Below are 23,842 nucleotides of genomic sequence, written 5' to 3'. Positions count from 1 at the left end.
GAAACATGGTGCCAAGTGCAGAGGGCTGGACGGGGTGCCACATACAAGGAGACTTCAAAGTGTTCAGGCCTTCACGCCTGGCACAAAGTGAGAGAAATCAAGTTGGGAGTGACGAAGTATGTACGTTAGGATCACGCACTCCAAACCTGCATTCTGCAACAGAGAGAGAGTAAAGGCGCCCACTCCCTCACGGCTGCGGGCGCCACCACACTGAGCAGTGACCCTCAGGTATGGCTGCATTCCACGGTGGGCTGCTTCCCTGCCCACTGGGCTGAGCACAACCATGGCAAAGCTCTCTCAGGGGCATTAACTCTACCATCCTATCTTCAAGAATCTCAAACGGTCTGGCCAGTGTGGCTCAGTGGTTGGGCATGAACCCATGCACCAATAGGTCACCAGTTTGATTCCCAGTCAGGGCACTTGCCCAGGTTATGGGCCTGATCCCCAGTGGGGGGCACGCAGGAGGCAGCCAATCAATGTCCTCTCTCATCGATGTTTCTGTCTTTCTCTCCCTCTCACTTCCCCTCTCTCTAAAATCAATGCAGGAAAAAAATTAAAAAAAAAAAAAGAATCTCAAACAGTGATACAGGCCTGGTATACTTCCTCCTTTTGCATTTAGAGACTAGACTTGTTTCCTGTAACAGTGTCATATGTTCTAGTACAGTTTTAAGAACTATAAACACATTGAAAGCAAAACATAAAGTATTAGGAATCAAAAATAGCACAAGGCCCAAAACTCAGCAGTTTGTAGCACATCAGCCCTTCACCCTCTACAGCAAGTTCAGGGAGCCGCTCGCAGCCTCGGCAAAGTCTCTCCAAGACAGCACGGTCACCAGGACCTTAGAGTCACATCTGAACCCAACTCAAACCCAGACCAAGGGGGCTGTTGTATCCATAAGTACTGGTGTCTTCTGTGACAGAATTTTGGGTCTGGGGAGACAGCGGTACAGCGCTGGGACACGGCTCCCTCGGAAGCAGAGCAATGCCAGAGATCAATACTGAAAGCTGCGCTTGGTCTGGATGTCGTCAAGAATCTGCTGCAGTTCCTCGTCTTCGAATCGCCCCTCCAGGCTAGAAGAAACCAGAAGAAACTAGCATCTGGGTGACTGACCATCTCCCCCACACTCCTCCTTAACACAGGCCAACGTTGGAGCACAGTGGCCCCCCTCCATGTGCCTCTAAACACTGCACTTTTACCTTCAGTGTTTACTTCTTGCCCTTCCTTTTAAAAACCTGAAGTATGGCAAACAGAAAAGGCACGGAGAATAAGTTAGCCTGAACAGTGACCCCTGCTGGATCTAGATCTCCTTAGTGAACAGGAACAACTGAGGACTGTGCCACGCCCCCACTCAGTACCTTCACCTCCTTCTCCAGAAGTGACCATTATCCTAACTTTGGTATTTAGCATTGCTATAAATATTTTTATACTCACTGTATGTATATATAAATAGATCTATACACAATATGCAGCACTGTTTTTAAACTTTATAAGAAACGGCATCATACTGTATATATCTTTCTGTAATTTTTTTGCTCAACATTCATTCTGGCATATGTTGACATTATTCCATGTTCTAGTTCATTAATTTTTTCACTGTCATATAACAAACACTGTGTGATCATATAATGATTTACTCAGTCTCTTGTTGACTGACAGGTTATTGTCATGCTTCTATCACTCACAATGCAGCAATGGACACTGGAATACACATCTCCTTTTAAACTATATGAGTGGCTCTTAGGGCGTGTATCCAGGAATACATATTTGGGTATTTAGGTATATGCATGTTTAACTTTACTAGATGCAGCAAAATGGCTCTCAAAAGTGACTGCCTAATTTGCACCCCTACCATTAGTGAATGAGAGTTTCATCTGTTCCACATTTTTACTGACAGGTGTTGTACTCCAAAATCATCTTTCTCATGCTGTTAAAAAAATGCCCTCTCGCCCCAGCGGTTTGGCTCAGCGGTTAGAGCGCCGGCCTGCGGACCAGAGAGTCCTGGGTTCGGTTCACACTAAAGGCACTTACCTCGATTGCAGTTTGTCCCTGGCCCCGGTTGGGGTTGTGTGGGATGCAACCACTCAATGTCTCTCTCTCACATCAATGTTTCTCCCTCTCTCTCCCTCCCACTCTATCCGAAGATAAATGCAAAAATGTCCTTAGGTGAAGATTAAAAAAAAAAAAAGCCCTCTCACTTAAAGTTTTATTTATTCAGATTTTAAATGCACGTACTTTTTAGACACAGTAATTTCAATTGTAGGACTATATCCAATACACATAAAACTTACCACACCCGGTACTAACCTTGGGATCAGAGCCTTGGACTCCTCAGCAGTCTCTGGACACAGGTTGGCTAAACAGGCCAATTCAAACTTATGAAGCTTTTTCTGAAGCAACAAGCTGATCATAAAAAAAGAAAATCAAAACAAAACAAAATCAAAGAATGATGAATAGGAAAAGGGGGATGGAATATAGCAACAGAAAAAGGGAAGCGCTAGTGATCTTTCCATAATGGTTAGGCTGGCTGCAAAATTGCACCTTCAAATCACTTCCCGTTCCTACTCCTGCAGAACAGGAAGTTACAACAAAGTCAGCAGAGACAATGACAGTTAAGAAAGCACATCCAGGCAGAGAAGCCCTGCCACTGCACTTTTGAAAACGTACAAAATGCCTTAAGGACTACACAACCTTTCCCCAGGGAATTTATCTTCTTGCTCTCTGCTGTTCCTACTACTCTTCCTTGCTTCCTTTGTTATTAACTTTATGTCAAACAAATGACATTAGATACCCCCAATCTATTTGGTATTGGATTGGGAGGAAATTTTAAATTATCAAAATAAATAAATTAATCAATACAGGCATACCTTACTTTGTACAAATATATGTGTAGACTGCACCTTATTTTAAATGCCAAACTGTTTGAAAGAATAGCCGATGCAAATCATATATTGGATTTAAACCCCAGCAGCTCTTAAAACAGAACTCATTGCCCTGGCAGGTGTGGACCTATTGGTTAGCACCCTTCTCTTCACTAAAGGGTGCAGGCTGGATCCTCAGTGCAGGTGTGTGCAAGGCAACTGATCAATGTCTCACTCTCACTGATTTTCTCTTCCTCACTCTTTAAAAAAAAAATCAATATAGAAATCTTTTTTTTTCTTTATTGAGAGGTTTAGAGAGACAGGAAGGGAGAAGGAGAAAGAGATACAATATCGATTGGCTGCCTCCTGCATGCCCCCAATGGGGATGGGGCCCACAATCTGGGCATGTGCCCTGACCAGGAACTGAACTGACGACCTCTTGGTGCAGGGGTCACCGCTCAACCAGTAAGCCACACTGGCCGGGCAATACAGAAATCTTTTTTTAAAATAAAACAAAAATAGTGGAATATAATGAACATAACAGTCTGAGGAAGGGGGTAGTCCCAGAGACGTGGAAGTGGGGTACAGACTGACAATCCCCAGAATAGGGAGTGGTGGGGGAGAGATAAACCACAGAACTTACATCCATGTGTGCATCAACAATGGACATGGACAACAAAGCTGGGGACAGGGCGGGGAGGGGGGAAAAAGAGAAACATCTGTAACCAAAATAAATTAATTTAAAAAAAAGTTAAAATAAATAAAAACAAAACAAAAACAAAGCCCTGGCCAGTTTGGCTCAGCTGTTAGAACATTGGCTCACAGACCCAGGTGTTGCAGGTTCAATTCCTGGTCAAGGGCACATACCTGGGTTGCAGGTTGGATCCTTAGCCCCAGTCAGGGTCATGCGAGAGGCAGCCAATCGATGTGTCTCATATTGATGGTTTTCTCTCTCCCTCCCACTCTATTTAAAAAAAAATATCGAAAAATGTCCTCGGGTGAGGCTAAAAAAAAATAATAATAATAAATAAAAAATAAAAGTAGAACACACCAATGGTAAATGTGTTTTCAGAGAAAACTATCTGTTCAGAAACAAATCACTGTGTTTATTATTCTAGTACAAGCATATTAGTTAATGTACAAAATTTAGAAAATATAGAAAGGCAAAAAATGAAAAAGCTACTCATATTACCGCCTAAACAAAATCAACATACCATCTTGGTATATCATTTTAAACATTTTTCTGTGTTTCAGAATATAAAATCACACATTCTGTTTGGTAATCCTTTGTCACTTAAGGGTATTTTCATTTTATAAAGAAAACAAAGTAAACTGAGAAAGGACCAGCTAAGAGATATCACCTCACACCTGTCAGAATGGCCGCCATCAACAAATCATCCAACAAGTGTTGGCAAGGTTGTGGAGAAAAGGGGACTCTAGTGCACTGCTGGTGGGAATGCAGACTGGTGCAGCCACTACGGAAAACAATATGGTATTCCATCATAAAATTAAAAATGGAACTGCCATTTGACCCACTGATTCCACTTCTGGGAATATATCCTAAGAAGCCTGAAACACCAATCAGAAAGAATATATGTACCCCCATGTTCATAGCAGCACTAATTGCTAAAATCTAATTGCTAAAATCTGGGAACAGCTCAAGTGTCCATCAATAGATGAGTGGATAAAAAAGCTGTGGTACATGTACACAATGGAATACTATGCAATTGTAAGAAAGAACGATCTCGCCCTGGCTGGTTTGGCTCAGCAGTTAGAGTGTCGGCCTGAGGACCAGAGAGTCCTGGGTTCAGTTCCCACTAAGACCATGTACCTAGGTTGCAGTTTGTCACCGGCCCTGGTTGGGGTCGTGTGGGTGGCAACCAGTTGATGTGTCTCTCTCATATCGACGTTTCTCTCTCCCACTCTATCTGAAGATAAATGCAAAAATGTCCTCGGGTGAGGATAAAAAATAAATAAATAAAAATAAAGAAAGATCTTTTATCCTTTAAGACGACATGGAGGGACCTGGAGAGTATCATCCTAAGCGAAATAAGCCAGTCAGAAAAGGACAGGTATCACATGATCTCACTTATTTGTGAAATATAATGAACAAAATAAGCTGATAATAAAATAGATCCAGAGACATGGAAGTAGGGAACAGACTGACAAACCTCAGAGGGAAGCGGCGGCGGTAGGGGGGCAGGAAGACATAAACCAAAGGACTTATATGCATATATGCACACAATCAATGGACAAAGACAGCAGTGAGGTGAAGGTGGGGATGAGGAGTGGGGATGAGGGTATCAATGGGGGAAAAAGGGAAAGACATCTGTAATATTTGCAACAATAAAGATAAATTTCAAAAAAAGAAAATAAGTAAATGTAGTTACATGAAAAGAGGTTTATAATGTTGAAATATATGAAGTGAAATAATTTAAAATCCTACCCAGAAATAACCAGTATTAACACTTTCATGGAGACCCTCTACCCTTCCTCTCTTCATGTAATATTTCTAAAACAAAATAATCATCATAGCATGTTATTCTGCAACTGGCCAGTCTTCACTCAACAGCACAGTGACTGTTTCCCTGTTGGCACACAGAACCACCCTGACCAGCACGTTCCACTGAAAAGTGGTGCCATCATCTATACATCACGTTTCCTGTTGAACATTTCAGCTGTTTTCAATGCTTTCGAACGTCATTATAAGTGCATATTTCTGTGTGCACTTGATTACTGTGTGTGTTGAAAATAAATTCCTGGAAGTAGAATTATTCCAAGGATATGGCTGTCTGGAAGGCTTGTGAGAGAGCACCCTACAAGAGTTTTACCAGTACATACTCCCACCACCAATACACGACAATGCTCGATTGCCTTACTTGTTACACTAGGTTTCCCATTGGTTTTCATCTTTCTAAGTCTACTTAGCTATACTGCCCCCCCCCCTTTTTTATCCTCACCCGAGGACACCTTTCCACTTTTTGTTCAGATAGAATGGGAAGGAGAGAGAGAGAAAGAGAGAGAGAGAGAGAGAGAGAGAGAGAGAGAGAGAGAGAAACAGCGATGTGAAAGGGACACATCGAGTGGCTGCCACCCGCACGACCCAACCAAGGCGGGGGACAAACTGCAACTGAGGTACGTGCCCTTAGCGGAAACCGAACCCGGGTATCTCTGGTCCGCAGGCTGATGCTCCAAATGCTGAGCCAAACCAGCCAGGGTTATACAGCCATTTCTTAATTTCCTTGAAGATGACCATTATTTCATGTGAACTAGACAGTCATTTAAAGTTCTAATAAAAATCAAGCCTTTTTTTTTTTAATCCTCACCTGAGAACATTTTTGCATTCACCTTCAGATGGAGCAAGAGGGAGAGACGGGAAGAGAGAGAGAGAGAGAGAGAGAGAGACATCGACTGGTCACCACCCACATGACCCCAACTGGGTCCGGGAACAAACTGCAACAGAGGGCCCTTAGCGGAAATTGAACCCGGGACTCTCTGGTCTGCAGGCCGATGCTCTAACTGCTGAGCCAAACCGGCCAGGGATAAATTAAGCCGTTTTTATAAACTAGGTATAATCCAAGGATAGCAATCTTTCCCCAGTTTATTCAAAGTTACATTGTCCCGCCCTGGCCGGTTTGGCTCAGCAGTTGGAGCGTCGGCCTGCGGTACAGAGAGACCCGGGTTCGGTTCCCGCTAAGGGCATGTGCTCCGGTTGCAGTTTGTCCCCGGCCCTGGTTGGTCGTGCGGGTGGCAGCCACTCGATGTGTCGCTTCACGGTCGATGTTTCCTCTCTCTCTCTTCCTCTCTCTCCCTCCCGCTCTATCTGAACAAAAAATGGAAAAATGTCCTCGGGTGAGGATAAAATAAAAAAAAGTTACATTTTCCACATGTCATTTAATTTGATATAGGAAGGTTTAAATATACTTACATAAATCCATTTACTTAGTCAACTAATTTTAGTGCCTACTATGAGACTGACACAGCGACAAACAGGACCAAGTTCCTGCCTTCACAAAAGCTTACCTTCTACTAGTCATTTAGGTGTCCCACAAAAAATCTATGGGAAAATATCGAGTAAGGATAAACAAAATAAAAATAAAATATAATAAATTTGTATTTGAATCTATTCCTGAATTTTCTATTCTGTTTCAACGATCTATTTCATGACAAGGTGTCACTATATTATTTTAATTATTGTCACTCTTTAATGTATTTTAACATCTTGTAGGGCAATTCCCCTTTATTTATTTATTTTTTTAAAGATAATCTTTTCATTTATTTAGTTAGTTTTTTGTTAATCCTCACCTGAGGATATTTTTTCCACTGATTTTTTTTAGAGAGCCGAAAGAAGTGAAGGAGGAGAGCAGTGGGGGAGAGAAAAGAGAAAAACATCAATGTGAGAGACACATTGACTGGTTGCCTCCTGAACTCGCCCAGAAAAGGGCCAGGGATCGAATCTGCAACCCAGGTACATGACCTTGATTGGGAATAGAACCTGTGACCCTCTGGTGCACGGGCCAATGCTCTAACCCCTTAGCTACAATGGGCAGGGCTCACTTTTCTTTTTAAAAAAATCTGACAATTCTTACAAATTTAGGATAATCTTATTCAGCTCCCCCTCTCAATTCCTTTGAGGGTTCAGAATAGCAAATGCATACATTAATTTGGACCAAACTGACATTTTTACAATATAAAGACCTTTTATTCATGAATGTGTTAAATCCACCTTCATTCAATCATCTTTTAGGCTCAATAGTTTGCAGTTCTGTGTGGAAGCTCTGCCGAGTTCCTGGCGATCTGTTTCCATGTATATCTGTGCCTGTCAGAACATACTTCATATATAGTTCTACCACCTTCATTTCTGCAACGCAACCTATGCGAACATCTTTCCATTCCACTTCCTATCGCAGGTTTAATGACACCACAGTAGCCCATCAAACCACAATGTATCTAATTACTGCTGAATGTTTAGGTTGCGTTTTTACCTTTAACTATTATAGCTTTTGTCCACTGCTTTTCCTTAGGGCAGTACTTCTCCAACAGTTTTTCCAGAGTGCAGCAGACAAGCCCCTCTAGGGCACCTAAGGGCAGAGGTTCCACTGACTTTCTGCAACTTCAGGGTTTTAAGTCTCATGATTTAATTTGAGAACTCATGCAATGTCTCAGGAAAAAGTGCTCAAAGCTGGCCGCATTTTGTCTTTGAAAGGTCAAGTGAAGATCCAGAAATAATGCTCCTCATTTATATTTATTACCTTACAAAGATCTCTGAAACATTTGAGATGAATAATAAAGAGTAGCCTACTTAATTTTAAAAAACCCCACAAAACAATGCTGTTTTGTATTTTTTTTTTTTAATCCTCACCTGAGGACATTTTTCCATTTTTTGTTCAGATAGAGTGGGAGGGGGAGAGAGACAGAGAGAGAGAGAGAGAGAGAGAGAGAGAGAGAGAGAGAAACATCGACATGAAAGGGACACTTCGAGTAGCTGCCACCCACACGACCAACCAGGGCCAGGGACAAACTGCAAGCAAGGTACATGCCCTTAGCGGGAACTGAACCCTGGTCTCTGTGGACCGCAGGCTGAGGCTCTAACTACTGGGCCAAACTGGCCAGGGCTGTTTTGTATTTTTATAAGTATATATACATATGCAAAAAAATCTGAAGGGCTAACAACAGACTGCTAACAATAGTTACTTGCTTTCTGAGATCTGGATGTAACTGAGATCTGGAGTATGGGAGGTGGCCAAAGAGGAATTTGGCCTTATAAGCAATTTTTAAATTTTTGACAAAGAAATGACGTTATATACATTAATCCTACAGATGATGCGGGGCAGGGAGGTTAGAAAATAGCACTCAGCCTGCAGATGTCCAACAGTGTGGATTAATGACAACTTTCTTTTAGCACTCACCTGCGGACACTGGCAATGGTCTCTCTGTTTTTGAAACGACTGAAGCGAGCTGTGTAGTTTAAAGTTTTCATGAAGACCTCAGAAAGTTCCTGTTCGTCCTCTGCACTCTCATTCTGTTGCTTTCGATGCTCCAGAAGCATGTGAACTTCTGAATTTAGAAGTGTCTCGGCTGTTTCAAACTCTATTTGTGAAAAGCATAAATATCAGCTGAAAATATTCCTTCAAAATCCAACTTCTAAATGTTGATTTTGGCCTTTAAGACTAGCAAGTCTCTGTCCCCACAGAAAACCAGAGGCTTCATATCCTGCAGCTTCACCCTCAGACTTGTATACCACAAGATGCAATAGAGTTCATAATACTAAGAAGCTCATTTAATGCCCAGCCGGTATGGCTCAGTGGTTGAGCATCGGCCCATGCATCAAGAGGTCGCCAGTTCGTTTCCTGGTCAGAGCACATGCCCAGGTTATGGGCCCGATCTCTAGTAGGGGGCATGCAGGAGGTGGCCAATCGATGTTCTCTCTCATCGATGTTTCTCTCTCCCTACCTCTCCTTTCCTCTTTCTCTTCTCCTTTCCTCTCTCTCTTCTCCTTTCCTCTCTCTCTTTTTTTTTTTTTATCCTCACCCGAGGATATTTTTCCATTTTTTGTTCAGACAGAGCGGGAGGGAGAGAGAGGAAGAGAGAGAGAGAGAAACATCGATGTGAAGGGACACATCGAGTGGCTGCCACCCGCACGACCAACCAGGGCCGGGGACAAACTGCAACCGAGGTACGTGCCCTTAGCGGGAACCGAACCCGGGTCTCTCTGTACCGCAGGCCGACGCTCTAACCGCTGAGCCAAACCGGCCAGGGCCTCCTTTCCTCTCTAACATCAATAAAGAAAAAGAAAAATTTTAAATCAATATAAACATTTAAAATAAAATAATTCTCTGGACCAGTGAGAATACCTATATAAGCAATATTTAAAACGAAGTTTAAAAGAAGGAAAAAAAATCTTTGGCTCCTTCCAATACTGTATGGCAACCTTTCCTTATACTTTCAGAATAAATTATTAAAATGCTATTACCTCCTGCCCTGGCCGGTTTGGCTCAGCAGTTAGAGCATTGGTCTGCGGTCCAGAGAGACCTGGGTTTGGTTCCCACTAAGGGCACGTACCTCGGTTGCAGTTTGTCCCCGGCCCTGGTTGGTCATGTGGGTGGCAGCCACTCGATGTGTCCCTTTCACGTCAATGTTTCTCTCTCTCCCTCCCACTCTATTGGAACAAAAAATAAAAAATGTCCTTGGGTGAGGATAAAAAAAAAAATGCTATTACCTCCTTGGGAAAATTTTATCTTCCTCACATTCCCCAAAGGAACATCTGTTCCTAACACTTATTACAAAGTATTAGAGCTGGCTTTTAACTCCCTTTCCCTTATCAGTGAGTTCCCGGAGCAGAAAGCATCCATAAAACGCACTTCACGTTCATAATGCACACTGATGCAGAGGGAGCAAGAGCAGAAAACCCCAGCTGCTTGCATTTACATGTGGTATGGGTCTGTGTGATACTGGGGAGATCACCCTATCAGACCAGTGCCTTCCCTGTCTCGAGCCAGGTGACAGGAGCTTCACTCTCACAATTTTCTGTGTGTGTGTGTGTGTGGAGAGGGAGGTGTCAAAAGGAAGCTTTTTATTTGAAAGGTTCTCACTGCTACTGAATATAAGGTACTCCACAGCAATTTTCTGAGGGCAGTAGTTTGAAAAAGAGGACCTTCATATTCATTCCAGCCAAAGCTTCTGAGGTGGTATACAGGTGAAGAAACTATTGCCTCAGAACAATGAGCGGAGAATGCAATGAGCATCACAAGTGACATAACCGGGAAGAAGGCAGCAGCAGCTAAATCAGGCTCAGTCTCAGCTTCTGAGGCTGCAGCATTAATACAGCCTTAGAAAATGAAACAAGCCTGGTTGGTGTCGCTCAGTGGATGGAGTGTTGTCCCACGGACTATGAGGTCCTGGCTCCATTCCTGGTCGGGGCACATGTCCGGGTTGTGGACTCGATCCCCAGTAGGGGCGTGTTTACTTTCTATCCCATACTAAAGGCTTTCCTTATCTTTTAAGTACTTACTGTTGTTTCTATATATCTACCTATATTCTAAAATACATAACACTTTATATGCCTGGCCGGCGTGGTTCAGTGGATTGATGTTTAAACGTATTAAACCTTTTAATATGTTTAAAAACATATTTTAAAAAAGAAAATAAAAATTAAGAGGCTAAGCAAGAGCTACTAATAACCCCTCCAAGTTTGTTACAGCTATTAATGTTTTTATTTATTTTTTATGTTTTTATTGGTTTGAGAGAGAGAAGGGAGGGAAAAGAGAACCACTAATTGGCTGCCTCCTGCACGCCCCCTACCAGGTATTGAGCCTGTAACCCAGGAATGTGCCCTGACCCGGAATCAAACTGGCAACCTCTGGGTGCACTGGAAGTCACTCAACCAACTGTTTTCTATTTTTTAATCCTCACCCAAGGATATTTTTCCATTGATTTTTAGATAAGAAGTGGAAAGGAGGGAGAGAAACAGAGAGTGAGCCACATCAATGTGGAAGAGACACATAGATTCCTTGCTTCCCGCAGGACCTCGACCAGGGCCGAGGATCAAACGTGCAACCCAGGTACATGCCATGACTGGGAATCGAACCCTCCATCTGATGACTGATGCTCTAACTGCTGAGCCAAACCAGCCAGGGCTGTTGAGGCTTTTAAGGCTTTTGGAAAATTGCCCAAAGTTAGAGATACCTACTTTTCCACACTAAACACATTTACCTGTGAAATATAATGGATAGAACTCAGGACACCGGGAGACTAGTCACCTGTCACTATTCCTCACTGAGGGCAATGCCAAGTACTATTTACATATCACCCTCACTCTTTTCGACTAATGAAAGGTCAAGGCAGCCCAATTATGACTTGGAGAACCTAGGAGAGGGGTGCCTGAGACCTACCACAGAGGCATTTCCAGGACTTGGATCAATAAATGGGGAGAGAAGAGGTGGTTCAAATACTTTTATAACTATGGAGAGTTAGGACCCAAGATCTCTAACCACCACAACCATTTTTAGGTGAAATCTCTAATACACACACACTACATACACTTAATTAATCTGTAAAACTAAAGGAAACAGATTAGGGGATCTATAAGTTATTAACCCCTTACAGATATATATATATAAACTTTTTCCTTTATTGCCCTGGCCAGTTTGGCTCAGCGGTTAGAGCGTCGGCCTGCGGTCCGGAGAGACCCGGGTTCAGTTCCCGCTAAGGGCACGTACTTCGGTTGCAGTTTGTCCCCGGCCCTGGTTGGTCGTGCGGGTGGCAGCCACTCGATATGTCCCTTCACGTCGATGTCTCTCTTTCTCTCTCTCCCTCCCACTCTATCTGTACAAAAAATGGAAAAATATCCTCGGGTGAGGATAAAAAAAACAAAACAAAAAACTTTTTCCTTTATTGATTTTAGAGAGAGAGGAAGTAAGAGGGAGAGAAAGATAGAAACATCAATGAGAGAGAGAACATCGATTGGCCGCCTCCTGCATGCCCCACACTGGGGATCGGGCTCACAACCTGGACATGTGCCCTGACTGGGAATTGAACCGGTGACTCTTGGTGCATAGGTCGACGCTCAACCACTGAGCCACACTGGCCGGGCTGCACTGCAGATATTTTAAGAGCAATAGCTACAACAAGAGCACAATCCCACCAAGAGTCTGCTGTGAACTCTGGTGGGACCATTGTCTTTGTTTGCTTATTTTTTGTGTCTTGAATGAAGTTAAAAGGAAATACTATAATAACAATGTGAACCAGAAAAAAAGAAAAAAAGAAAGAAAGAAAAAAGGAGCAACAGCCACAATTCACTAATCCCTGTTCCTGTAAGAAGGAAAACAATTCCTTGGCCAGCACCTCATCTGAAAATTTCATTGAATCTTTCATTGGAACCACTGATGTTTTATAAGGGTGGCAGTTTCAGGTAGTATTCTTATATTGTACATTTCCCTCTCTACTACAAAATGGTTTAGGGGAGTTCCTTAGTTGAGGGAGGGAGTGACTGGGATTACATAATCCTTTTTTAGAAAAATGACTTCCTTCCTAATTTCTTCAATAGTGCTATTAATTATATCACACAGATGAAGGACAAGTTTTATTTGTGGGCAAATGTGCTTTTGAAAACTACCCCTTGCCCTGGCCGATTTTGCTCAGCGGTTAGAGCGTCTGCCTGTGGTTCAGAGAAAACTACCCCTAAAAGTACTCAGAAGCTTTCTGTAGTCTCAATCATTCTTTCAGTCCTACAACTAATTTCACACATTTGTTTACTTTCCATCCCATAGTAAAGGCTCTCCTTATCTTTTATGTACTTACTATTGTTTCTATATATCTACCTGTATCTAAAATACATAGCACTTTATATTCCTGGCTGGCATGGCTCAGTGGATAGAGCATTCTTCCATGGACTGAGAGGTCCCAGTTTGATTCCCTGTTAGGGCACATGCCCATGTTGCAGGCTCCATCCCCAGTAAGGGGCGTGTGGGAGGCAGCCGATTGATGTTTCTCTCACATCAATTTTTTTCTCTCTCTCTCTGTAAAAGACATAAGTGAATAAAAACATACTTAAAAAAAGTAAAATACATAACACTTTATATGCCTATATCAGCTGAGAAGTTATACAGATAAGATCTATAATCTAATTATAACCAATAAAGTAAAATTTTCACATGTACCAGATGATACCTGATTTTATCAAGACAAGTATTTTCATAATGTGAAATCAAATAAACAAAAAACACTAAGTAAAAAGTACGTAAAGTCTTAATTTATCATGAAATTAAGGAAACCATCTCCTTCATATTTATTACACCTATAAAAAGAAACAAATATATATTGCCATTATGCAAAAAGACTTGTGTGAAGCTATCCTATAGAAATATTTGCACTTGAATCTATGAAATTAAAAGCTGGAAACAACCTATCAGTACAATCAGAACAGGACAGTTCTATACAATAAACCACCAAACTTTTTAAAAGCTGCATGATTTCTATAGCAAAATCCCATTTAGCAAAAAAAAAAAAAATGTACATGTATATTTATGACTAAATATAAAATCTGGAAGAATAAGCACTAAATTGTCTACAGTTTTTATTGTGAAAATAACCCATGGCTGGTGTTGCTCCGTGGTTAGAGCACGGGCCCACATACCAAAGGGTCTTGGGTTTTTCTTAATGTTTTTATTTATTTATTATTTTATTTCCTTTATTAATTTCAGAGAGAGAGAGGGAGGAAGTGAGAGAGGGAGAGAGGGAGAGAGAAACATTGACTGGCCGCCTCCTGCACACCCCCACTGGGGATTGGGCCCACAACCTGGGCATGTGCTCTGACCAGGAATCCAACCGGGACTCTTGGTGCACAAGTCCGTGCTCAACCACTGAGCGACACCAGTCAGTTGGATCTTGGGTTTTATTCCCAGTGAAGTGCCTGTACCTGGATTGCAGGTTTGGTTCTGACCCCAGTTTTTATCATTTTCATTTCTCTGACCAGTCCCTCCCTACGCCTTCATCCTGCATTTATTTATTTTTTTTTATCCTCACCCGAGGACATTTTTTTTCCCATTTTTTTGTTCAGGTAGAGTGGGAGGGAGAGAGAGGAACAGAGAGAGAGAGAGAAACATCGATGTGAAAGGAACACATCGAGTGGCTGCCACCCGCGCGACCGACCAGGGCTGGGGACAAACTGCAACCGAGGTACGCGCCCTTAGCGGGAACCGAACTCGGGTCTCTCAGGACCGCAGGTCGACGCTCTAACCGCTGAGCCAAACCGGCCAGGGCTCATCCTGCATTTAAAAGGCACAGTCGCGCTGGCCAGTTTGGCTCAGCAGTTGAAGCATCAGCCTGCGGACCAGAGTCCTGGGTTCAGTTCCCGCTAGGGGCATGTACCAAAAAAAAAAAAAGTGTCCTGAGGACTAAAGGGTCGGGTGTTCAATTCCTGTCAAGGGCACTTACCTGGATTGCGGGTTCGACTCCGACCCTGGTTGGGCTCGTGCAGGAGGCAGCTAATGGATATTTCTTTCACTATGTTTTTCTCTCTCTCCCTTCCACTCTATTTTTTTAAAAGCAATGGAGACTTCCAGTCAAGATGGCGGCGTAGGTAAACACGGGATTGCGTCCTCCCACAACCACATCAAAGTTACAACTAAACTACAGAACCATCATTCAAAACCACCTGAAACCAAGCTGAACGGAAGTCCTACAACTACGAAATTAAAGCAGCAGCTACGTCCAGACTGGTAGGAGGGGAGGGGCGGAGGCGCGAGGGGCGGAGGGGTGAGGGGCCGAGGGGCGAGGGCTGGTCCCACACCCAAGTGTGGCGGATAAAAATCAGGAGGCTCCGGTGGCTGGGAAGGTCCTTCCTGAGGACTGAGGGGTCCCCGTCCCACACCAGGTGCCCCGCTCAGGGTTCCAGTGCCAGGAAGAGAAGTCCCCATCACTTCTGGCTGGAAAAACCAGCGGGAACTGAGGCTCAGGAAAGCTGAAGCGGCTGGAGCCCCAGGCAGCTCCTTAAAGGGCCGGCGCAAGGACTTATCGGACTCTCTCCCTCTAAGCTTGGAGGGGAGGCAGCTCCAGGGGCGCTAGAGACATACAGGGAAGAACTGAGCTGTTTGGCACTGGAGTGAGGGCTGGAGAGGGGGCTTTCTCCGGGACAAACATGCTGTAAGAGGCCTTTGTTCCTTTGGTGAGCCCTTCCCTGGTGCAGCAGACAGCCGCCATATCTGGGACTCCAGCAACCTGGCTCACACTGGTAGCCCCGCTCTGGTGACTCCCTGAGGCCCCGCTCCGCCCCACCCAACTTTCAAGCCCACCCAAGCTATTGCCACTTGCTTAACCATAGGATTGGCCTGTCTTGGATCCTGCTTCAGGTTTTTCCTAAATTCTTTCAAACGAGCAGCATCTGGTCTCAGCGAGCCCCATACCTCTCATTAAGTTATACACTGAAACAAACACAGGGAGGCAGCCAAAATGAGGAAACAAAGAAGCAGGTCCCAAATGAAAGAACAGAACAAAACCCCAAGAAAAGAACTAAGCGAAATGGAGATAAGCAACCTAACAGATACTGAGTTCAAAATACTGCTTATAAGGATGCTCGATGAACTTAGTGACAACCTCAGTGAACTTAGGGAGGGCCTCAAGAGCATAAAAAAGGACCAGTTAGAAATCATGGATGCACAGTTAGAATTGAAGGAGGCATTAACTGAAATAAAGGATAATTTACACAGCTTCAATAATAGAGTACGTAAATCCAAGGAGCAAACCATCGATTTGGAATATAAGGAAGCAAAAAATGCCCAATCAGAACAGCAAAAAGAAAAAAGAATCCAAAAAAATGAGGATAGTGTAAGGAGCCTCTGGGACAACTTCAAGCATGCCAACATTCGCATCTTGGGGATGCCAGAAGGAGAAGAGCGAGAACAAGAAATTGAAAACCTGTTTGAAACAATAATGGCAGAAAACTTTCTAACTTGGTGAAGGAAACAGACATACAAGTCCAGGAAGCACAGAGAGTCCCAAACAAGATGAACCCCGAGAGGCCCACACCAAGACACATCATCATCAAAATGCAAAAGGTTCAAGACAAAGAGAGAATCTTAAAAGCAGCAAGAGAAAGGCAGCTAGTTACCTACAAGGGAGTTCCCATATGGCTGTAAGCTGATTTCTCAAAAGAAACTCTGCAGGCCAGAAGGGAGTGGCAAGAAATATTCAGAGTGATGAAAAGCAAGAACCTACAACCAAAATTACTCTATCCTGCAAAGCTGTCATTTAGAATCGATGGACATATAAAAACTTTCCCAGACAAGAAAAAGTTAAAGGAATTCATCACTACCAAACCGTTATTATATGAAATGATGAAGGGTCTTTTTGAAGAAAAAGATAAAATATATAAACCAACAAAATAGCAATGAATACATATCTATCAATAATGGAATCTACAAACAAAATGAACAGGTAGAACAGAAACATTCTCATAGATACAGAGAATATTTTGTTGGTTGCCAGTTGGGAGGGGGGTTGGGGGAATGGGTGAAAAAGGTGAAGGGATTAAGAAGCACAAATTCATTGCTAGACAACAAACCTCAAAGGGAAAGGGGTTGGGGGGGTGGGAAGAAATAAATCAAAGAACTTATATGCATAACCAATGGACACAGATAATAGTGTGGGAAAAGGTGGGAGGGGGGCGGGAGTGGGGAGGAGGGGGTCAATGGGGGAAAAATGTGGAACATCTGTAATACATTTTACATCCAACAATAAAGATTTAAAAAAAAATAAAAGCAATGGAGCCCCGATGGTGTGGCTCAATGGTTGGGCATGGACCCTGCACCAAGAGGTGTCAGTTCGATTCCCAGTCAGGACACATGCCTAGGTTGTGGGCCCGATCCCCAGTGGGGGGCGTGCAGGAGGCCATCAGTGGATGCTCTCTCATGGATGTTCCTCTCTCTCCCTCTCCCTTCCTTTCTCTCCAACATCAATGAAGAAAAAAAACTGAAAAATAAATAAAAGCAATGGAAAAGTGTCCCAGGACGAGGATTGAGAAGAAAAGAAAAAGGCTGTCACTTCTACACAAATGGAAGGGGAGCTCAGTTCCGCCGACTCTCTTCCCTAATACTGCTGCTACCCATTGCTGTCTGTCCAGGCCCCCTCCGCGTGGGCTGTGCTTATTGCGGACACCCTCCCCAGCGGAGGGACGAGACCACAGGCAGGCAGCCAGCTGCCAAGGGGCAGGGAGGGAGGACGCCGAGGGGCCCAGGCACCAGCCGGTCGCCGCCCATAGGGTGCCCGGCTGTGGACCCGGCGCGAGGCAACACCAGCCCGCCCCAGCCACGTGAAACGGTGGGCGGTAAGGCAGCCCCCGGGCCCACCTTTGGGAAAGATGAGCTGCGAGGCATCCTCCTCTACGTCGCCACCCCGCGGGTCGCTGCCGCCTGCCGCCATCGCCGCGCCGCGCACCCACGTCTGCACCGCCGGAAGTAGGACGGGCAAGGTTCAGGCCAGGAAAGGGCGGGGCCTATTGGTGGGGTGGGCGGGGCCTGGGGAGCTGGAAGACGTGGTGGGCGGGGCCTAGCGGCGTGGTGGACGGGGCCTGGCGGGGGGGAGCTGGAAGACGTGGTGGGCGGGGCCTAGCGGCGTGGTGGACGGGGCCTAGCGGGGGGGAGCGGGAAGACGTGGTGGGCGGGGCCTGGCGGGGGGGGGAGCGGGAAGACGTGGTGGGCGGGGCCTGGCGGGGGGGAGCGAGAAGACGTGGTGGGCGGGGCCTGGCGGGGGGAGCGGGAAGGCGCGTGGGCGGGGCCTGGCGGCTGGTTGTGCGAGGTCTGGAGGTGAGGGGCCTGGCCGAGGTGTCCGTCCGGTGACCCAAGGCACCGCGCTCCCGTTGTTTCTCCGTCTTGTGCCGCGAACCCTGGGGCTGGGCGCCGGCCCTTCGAGCTTCATCTTCTTCGTCGTGAAGCTGGGTAAGGACGAGAGGAGATGCGAGGATGCGCTACCTGACTGAGCCATGGCGCTCCAGTGGGCGCCCCCTGGGTAGGTGACTCCAAACACACACACCGGAATTGTTTCCGTGCCTTAAGCATTTAACATTTTTTTATTGATTTTTAGTGGATTTGAAAATTTTTATTTATACACGTTTATTTAAACCAAACTGGCGACATGCGGGGAAGCAAGACCTCACAATGACATTTCAGAGCATGTGGAAAGTGATGTTGAAAGGCCTTTAACATCCCTTGAAACATTTGGATGTTACATAGAAACGCAAGCAAAGCAAAAATTAGGCTGTTTTCAGTCTCAGAAAACAAGGCTGTAAAGTAAAGGAGGTAGTCACGGTGCACCACTCGGCTCAGTAGTGAGCAATGTTTAGGTATCATGTAAACGCTTAACAAAAAATGAGTCACCAGCCCTGGCCAGGGTGTTCAGTGGTTAGAGCATTGGCCCTGGGACACAAGGATCACGAGTTCGATTCCTGATCAAGGGCAAGTACCTGAGTTGCAGGTTTCATCCCGTCTTCCTCAGGGTGTGTATGGGAAGCAACCAATCAATGTGTCTCTCACATCCATGTTTCTCTCTGTTTCTCCCTCCCTCCTTTCCACTCTAAAAATCAATGGAAAAATATCCTCGGGTGAGGATTAACCAAAAAAAAAGAATGCCAGACAAGAGTATGTACTTAATATTCCTTTGTTTCATAAATATAATTTTTACAAAATTAATTTGCTTTGTATATTTCCAGAAAAAAATGTATTGGGCATGTTGATAAAAGAACTTCCAGCCTAAGAAAAAGTCTTATAAGACTTTATTTGAGCCCTGGCCGGTTTGGCTCAGCGGTTAGAGCATCGGCCTGCGGTCCGGAGGGACCGGGTTCGGTTCCCGCTAAGGGCATGTACCTCGGTTGCAGTTTGTCCCCGGCCCTGGTTGGTTGTGCGGGTGGCAGCCACTCGATGTGTCCCTTTCACGTCGATGTTTCTCTCTCTCTGTTCCTCTCTCTCCCTCCCACTCTATCTTAACAAAGAACAGAAAAATGTCCTTGGGTGAGGATGATAAAAAAAAAAAAAAAAAAAAGACTTTATTTGAGCCAAGCTGACAATTGTCGGGAAGCGAAATATCCACAGATTGAGAAAATGCTCCAGAGAGTGGCAGTTTTCCAGCTTATTTTATACATTAGAATCAGAGGAGGAAACATAAAGAGGGTTATATTTATTGGCAGTAGATTAAGGTGGGGGGCTGGATAAAAAGTAAAATAGAAACTTATTTTACATTAGTGGGTACAGGGCAGTTAACATTTGCAGTCCATAGAGATGGTATGTGGGCAGCAAGATAACGGAGGAGCCTGGCCTGTGGCTCAGTGTGGCTCAGTGGTTGAGCGCAGGCCCATGCACCAACAGGTCACCTTCCCAGTTGCCCAGCTTTGGTCCCAATTGCCTGGGCTTGATCCTGGAGGGGGATGTGCAGGAGTCAGCCAATCGATGTTGATGTTGCTCTCTCATTGATGTTTCTATCTTCTCTCTCCCTTCCTCTCTCTAAAATCAATAAAAACATATTTTAGAAAAAAGTTAAAAAGATAACAATGAGGAGTTCTGTGGTCTTCAGCTCTGGTTCTGTGGGTGTGCCTTGAAGGGTCTGGAAAAGAAAATTAATTTGACATTTCAAAGGTTGTTATCTTAGATGCACTAAGACAATAGATACTTTCAAAGGCCTAAGACATGATTACGCCTCATGACCTGCTTTCAGTTAGGAACTCTTATCTTCGGACTATCCTGTGTGGTTACTTTTGGTCTCTGAGTTTGTAAGACCTGCTATGCGAGCCTCCCCTGAGTTAGTCAGGTTTAGTATGTGGCCCCTTTTTGGCCCATAGGTAAGATAATAGTAGGTATATAGTACTGGCAGAGCTTATTACTGTTTTGAAGTGCTTTCCTACACACTCTGTCAGAGCTGTGAACAGATGTACTAATGAGGAGTCCTGGAACATACAGCAGCTGTGTGTGGAAATGGGCCTGGAACTCAGTGTAGGCCTCTGTCTTCTGTCTCTTCATCCAAAAGACCTTTACAGAGCAACTACGACTTACTGGACCTTACTGTGCCAGCCCAAGGGCTAGCTGAATACCCAACACTTGGTATCTTGTGTACACACAGTGGTAGAGAAGACAACAGGTGAAGAGAGGAGGAGGTTAACAAATAATATATATAGTGATGTTCATAGCTTGGTTTGTCCACATGTTCATTCAGGAAACCATTGCAAACATGAATGTGCAACATTCTGGGGTTAAAAAGACACTCAGTCGTTGACCAGTCTTCACAGGGAGCTCACCAAGAGGAGCTGATGCAAGATCTGGACTTATTTTTCATAAAAAAAGACAGAAAGTGGCAAGTGGTATAGAAGTCAAAGAAAGTGCTAGAGAAGAACACAGAGAACAAGAGGGCACTTCTGGTTGGGGGTAGATGAGTCACAAGAGGATCTGGGAGAAGGGGTTGGCACGGACACTGCTCCTCAACATGCAGTCAGAGATGGGAGAGGGGTAACGAACAAAACTGTCAAGTACATAGCACAATATTCATTCTTTAAGGTAAATTCATATTTCAACTTCCTTAGATGTCACAGTAACTATGCAAACATGGAACAATGTTATTATACATTTTCCATTAATGTTGTATCATTTTCAATCAAAATAATATCCACCTTTTGTAACCTTTTAGAGTACTTCTCAAAGAATCCCTTGTGGACTGAATCACTCATGCTTTCTACCTGGACTCAGGTGTTCTACCTCTAAAATAGAACGATAATGTTTCCCAATTCTCCATACACTCAAGGTTAATGTACACAATCTCCCAGTTTCTCAAAAATTAATCTTTGGTACCTGCTGCTGGAAGTCTGCTGATGCTACAAAAGAATCCAAATTATTAGTCTCTAGAGATACAAAGGACTGGGGTATATGGGAGGGGGTGGCGGTTGTGTGATTCTACAAACAGTCCTTCACTTCCAGGTACATAAACTCCAGAAGGCTGTCGTTGGAGTACTGGACTTGGACTCTTGTCTGCCTGTGGCAGTGCCAACCCCATTGTGCTGTGCTGGCCTGACCCTACCTGAGAAGCCCTCTTCTCGAGGTCGAGATGGCTCACTTCAGTATGCATCTCTCTCAGAAAGCCTGACCTGACGAGGGGATGAGCATGCCAATGATGCCACTTCTTTTCTATGTCCTAGTAGCTTTGAGTTCTGGAGGGTTCACACTGGCCCAGTGCCCATCTCCACCTACCACTAGAGGGCAGTCCAGACAGTCACAGCCATGCTGCCATTGCTGCGTGTGCCAGGCCAGGGCCATGCATTCTGAACAGGCTGCCTTAGACTCCTGTCACAAAGCAGGAAATTCAGCTCAGAGGAATAACTACCTCTCTGGCTCATAAATGGCAGGGCCAAGATTCGCTCTCAAGAGAATTTGCAGCCTGTGAAGTTTCCAATGTCAGCACCCTGGGTTACTTCTTTGGTTGGAGACAGAATGGCCATACCGGGGTAGGCCATTGGGGGTCTGACTAGCAGCAGGGACTTTAATGACTGGGTGACCTTGAAACTTCTCTTATTTGGTTCCCAGCATCAGTAGTTAAGTTTTGAAATTGGAGGGGTCACTTGCTTTTCAGTTTGCTGGAGGAGAGGCCCTGGAATCTCAGGGTTTCATTTCAGAATGAGGAAGACGACTCAGAGAGAATGGGACATGCCGTCCACCGCTCAGGATGCTGCTGCTGGCTCTTCGCTGTGGTTGGAGTCAAGTCCTCCAACCAGCTCAGAGAGTAAATTGCATTTCAGAGCCAGATGCTGACTGGCGCCAAGGCTATAGACCCTGTGAGCACCTCCTCCACCCCACCAGAACTAGCACCACTAATCTCTAGCTAGATACTTTAGTTCACATTTTAGACAATAGGGATAGCTAATATTGCAAAAAAACTTTTTATTCCTCACCCAAGGATATGTTTATTGACTTTAGAGAGGGAGAGAGATCAATCGGTTGCCTCCCGAGCAACCCAAGTATGTGCCCTGGCAGGAAATAGAACCCACAACCTCTGGGTGTGCAGGACGATGCAGCAACTGAGCCACCCAGCCAGGGTGGCATATTTTATGTTCTAGTGCACCACCACCACCACCACCAAACCCTACCCAAATAATGTGAAATTCCATGCTGTTTGTCTTACAGGGAATGTGGAATATTCATCTCTAGAACTACAATTTCTCTTGAAGAAACAGACCCTCTCATATACTTGGAGTTACTTCCAAACTCGATGTTTAATCAGTTGCTTGCAGTTTATTTCTGAAGTTATTATATGACCCTGATATCTAACATGTACCATATGCTTGTGAGCTCTGCCAAGTGTACAGGCCTCAGAACTGGGTGTCTTAAGAAAAAAAATTATATCCGTGTAAATAAAATTTTTTTTGTAAATAAAATTTTAAACTCAAGACTGACAATCCCAGAATATGTGTTTGAAAGGCTACTTGTCATTTTTCTCCAAACACATCTCATCTTTGCTGGGCCATCCAAGAACAATAAACCTGTCCTTTAGGTCAGAACATGTCAATGCCCCAGGATCTTTGTTTGAATTAATGCCACCAAATGATACCTTAAATTTGGGCATTTCTTCCCCGGCTTCAGTTTTTAAATTTATGGGCAAGGTCAGTTTCATTGGAAAAGCTAATGAGATCTATAAACCTTATTTCCAAAGTCCAAACTTTAAAAGGTTCAAGAAATTTCACTCTAAAAAACCAGTGGCATTGCTTCCAAACACAAAAAATATACAAGTGTTATAACACACAAAATACGCAGCCTGATTGAATACTGTCTGGTTGGCTGTCTTTAAAAATATGACTGGCCCGCCCTGGCTGGTTTGGTAGAGCGGTTAGAGCATCGGCCTGCGGTCCTGAGAGACCCGGGTTCGGTTCCCGCTAAGGGCGCGTACCTCGGTTGCAGTTTGTCCCCGGCCCTGGTCGGTTGTGCGGGTGGCAGCCACTCGATGTGTCCCTTTCACGTCGATGTTTCTCTCTCTCTCTCTGTTCCTCTCTCTCCCTCCCACTCTACCTGAACAAAAAATGGAAAAATGTCCTCGGGTGAGGATAAAAAAAAAAATATGACTGGCCCTGGCTAGTTTGGCTCAGCAGTTAAGAGTGTCGGCTCTCAGACCAAAGAGTCACGGTTTGATTCCAGTGAGGGGCATGTACCTCGGTTGCAGTTTGGTCCCCGGCCCTGGTTGGGGTTGTGCAGGTAGCAACCAATGATGCTTCTCTCTCTCACACCCTATCTGAAGATACATGGAAAATATCCTCAGATGAGGATTAAAAAAAAGATGACTGGCCCTGGCAGGTTGGCTCAGCGGTTAAAGCATTGGTTCATGGATCTAAGGGTCTTTGGTTCAATTCCTGGCCAAGGGCACATACCTGGCTTGCAGGTTAGATCCCAGCCCCGGTTGGGGTTTTGCAGGAGGCAATCAATCAACGTGTCTTTCACATGGATGTTTCTCTCCCTTCCTCTCTTCC

At 44.6% G+C, this 23,842-nt stretch overlaps 1 protein-coding gene across 1 annotated transcript; it reads right to left on the bottom strand.

The window, feature by feature from the left end:
* Positions 1 to 499: 499 nt before the first annotated feature.
* On the bottom strand, positions 500 to 17,817 carry POLR2D (RNA polymerase II subunit D). Its single transcript, XM_036254420.1, has 4 exons — positions 17,703 to 17,817; positions 8,769 to 8,949; positions 2,306 to 2,401; positions 500 to 1,071 (listed from the first exon to the last, which is right to left on the bottom strand). Exons 1-4 carry the CDS (start codon positions 17,773 to 17,775, stop codon positions 993 to 995), a joined length of 429 nt encoding a protein of 142 aa, XP_036110313.1. The 5' UTR covers positions 17,776 to 17,817; the 3' UTR covers positions 500 to 992.
* Positions 17,818 to 23,842: the final 6,025 nt, after the last annotated feature.

The sequence above is a fragment of the Molossus molossus genome, unplaced genomic scaffold (assembly GCF_014108415.1).
Source record: "Molossus molossus isolate mMolMol1 unplaced genomic scaffold, mMolMol1.p scaffold_m16_p_11, whole genome shotgun sequence".
NCBI classification, from domain to species: domain Eukaryota; kingdom Metazoa; phylum Chordata; class Mammalia; order Chiroptera; family Molossidae; genus Molossus; species Molossus molossus.
Note: the sequence above shows the minus strand (reverse complement) of the source record. Positions and strands in the feature narration are given on the sequence as shown.

Bases quoted from the DNA above. Each gene is read 5' to 3' on its own strand.
- POLR2D (XM_036254420.1), bottom strand. From the start codon at position 17,775: ATGGCGGCAGGCGGCAGCGACCCGCGGGGTGGCGACGTAGAGGAGGAT. The intron at 8,950-17,702 runs GTGGGCCCGGGG...TTTCACAAATAG, and splicing joins GCAGCTCATCTTTCCCAAAG to AGTTTGAAACAGCCGAGACA. The intron at 1,072-2,305 runs GTTAGTACCGGG...GGTTTCTTCTAG, and splicing joins TCCAAGGCTCTGATCCCAAG to CCTGGAGGGGCGATTCGAAG.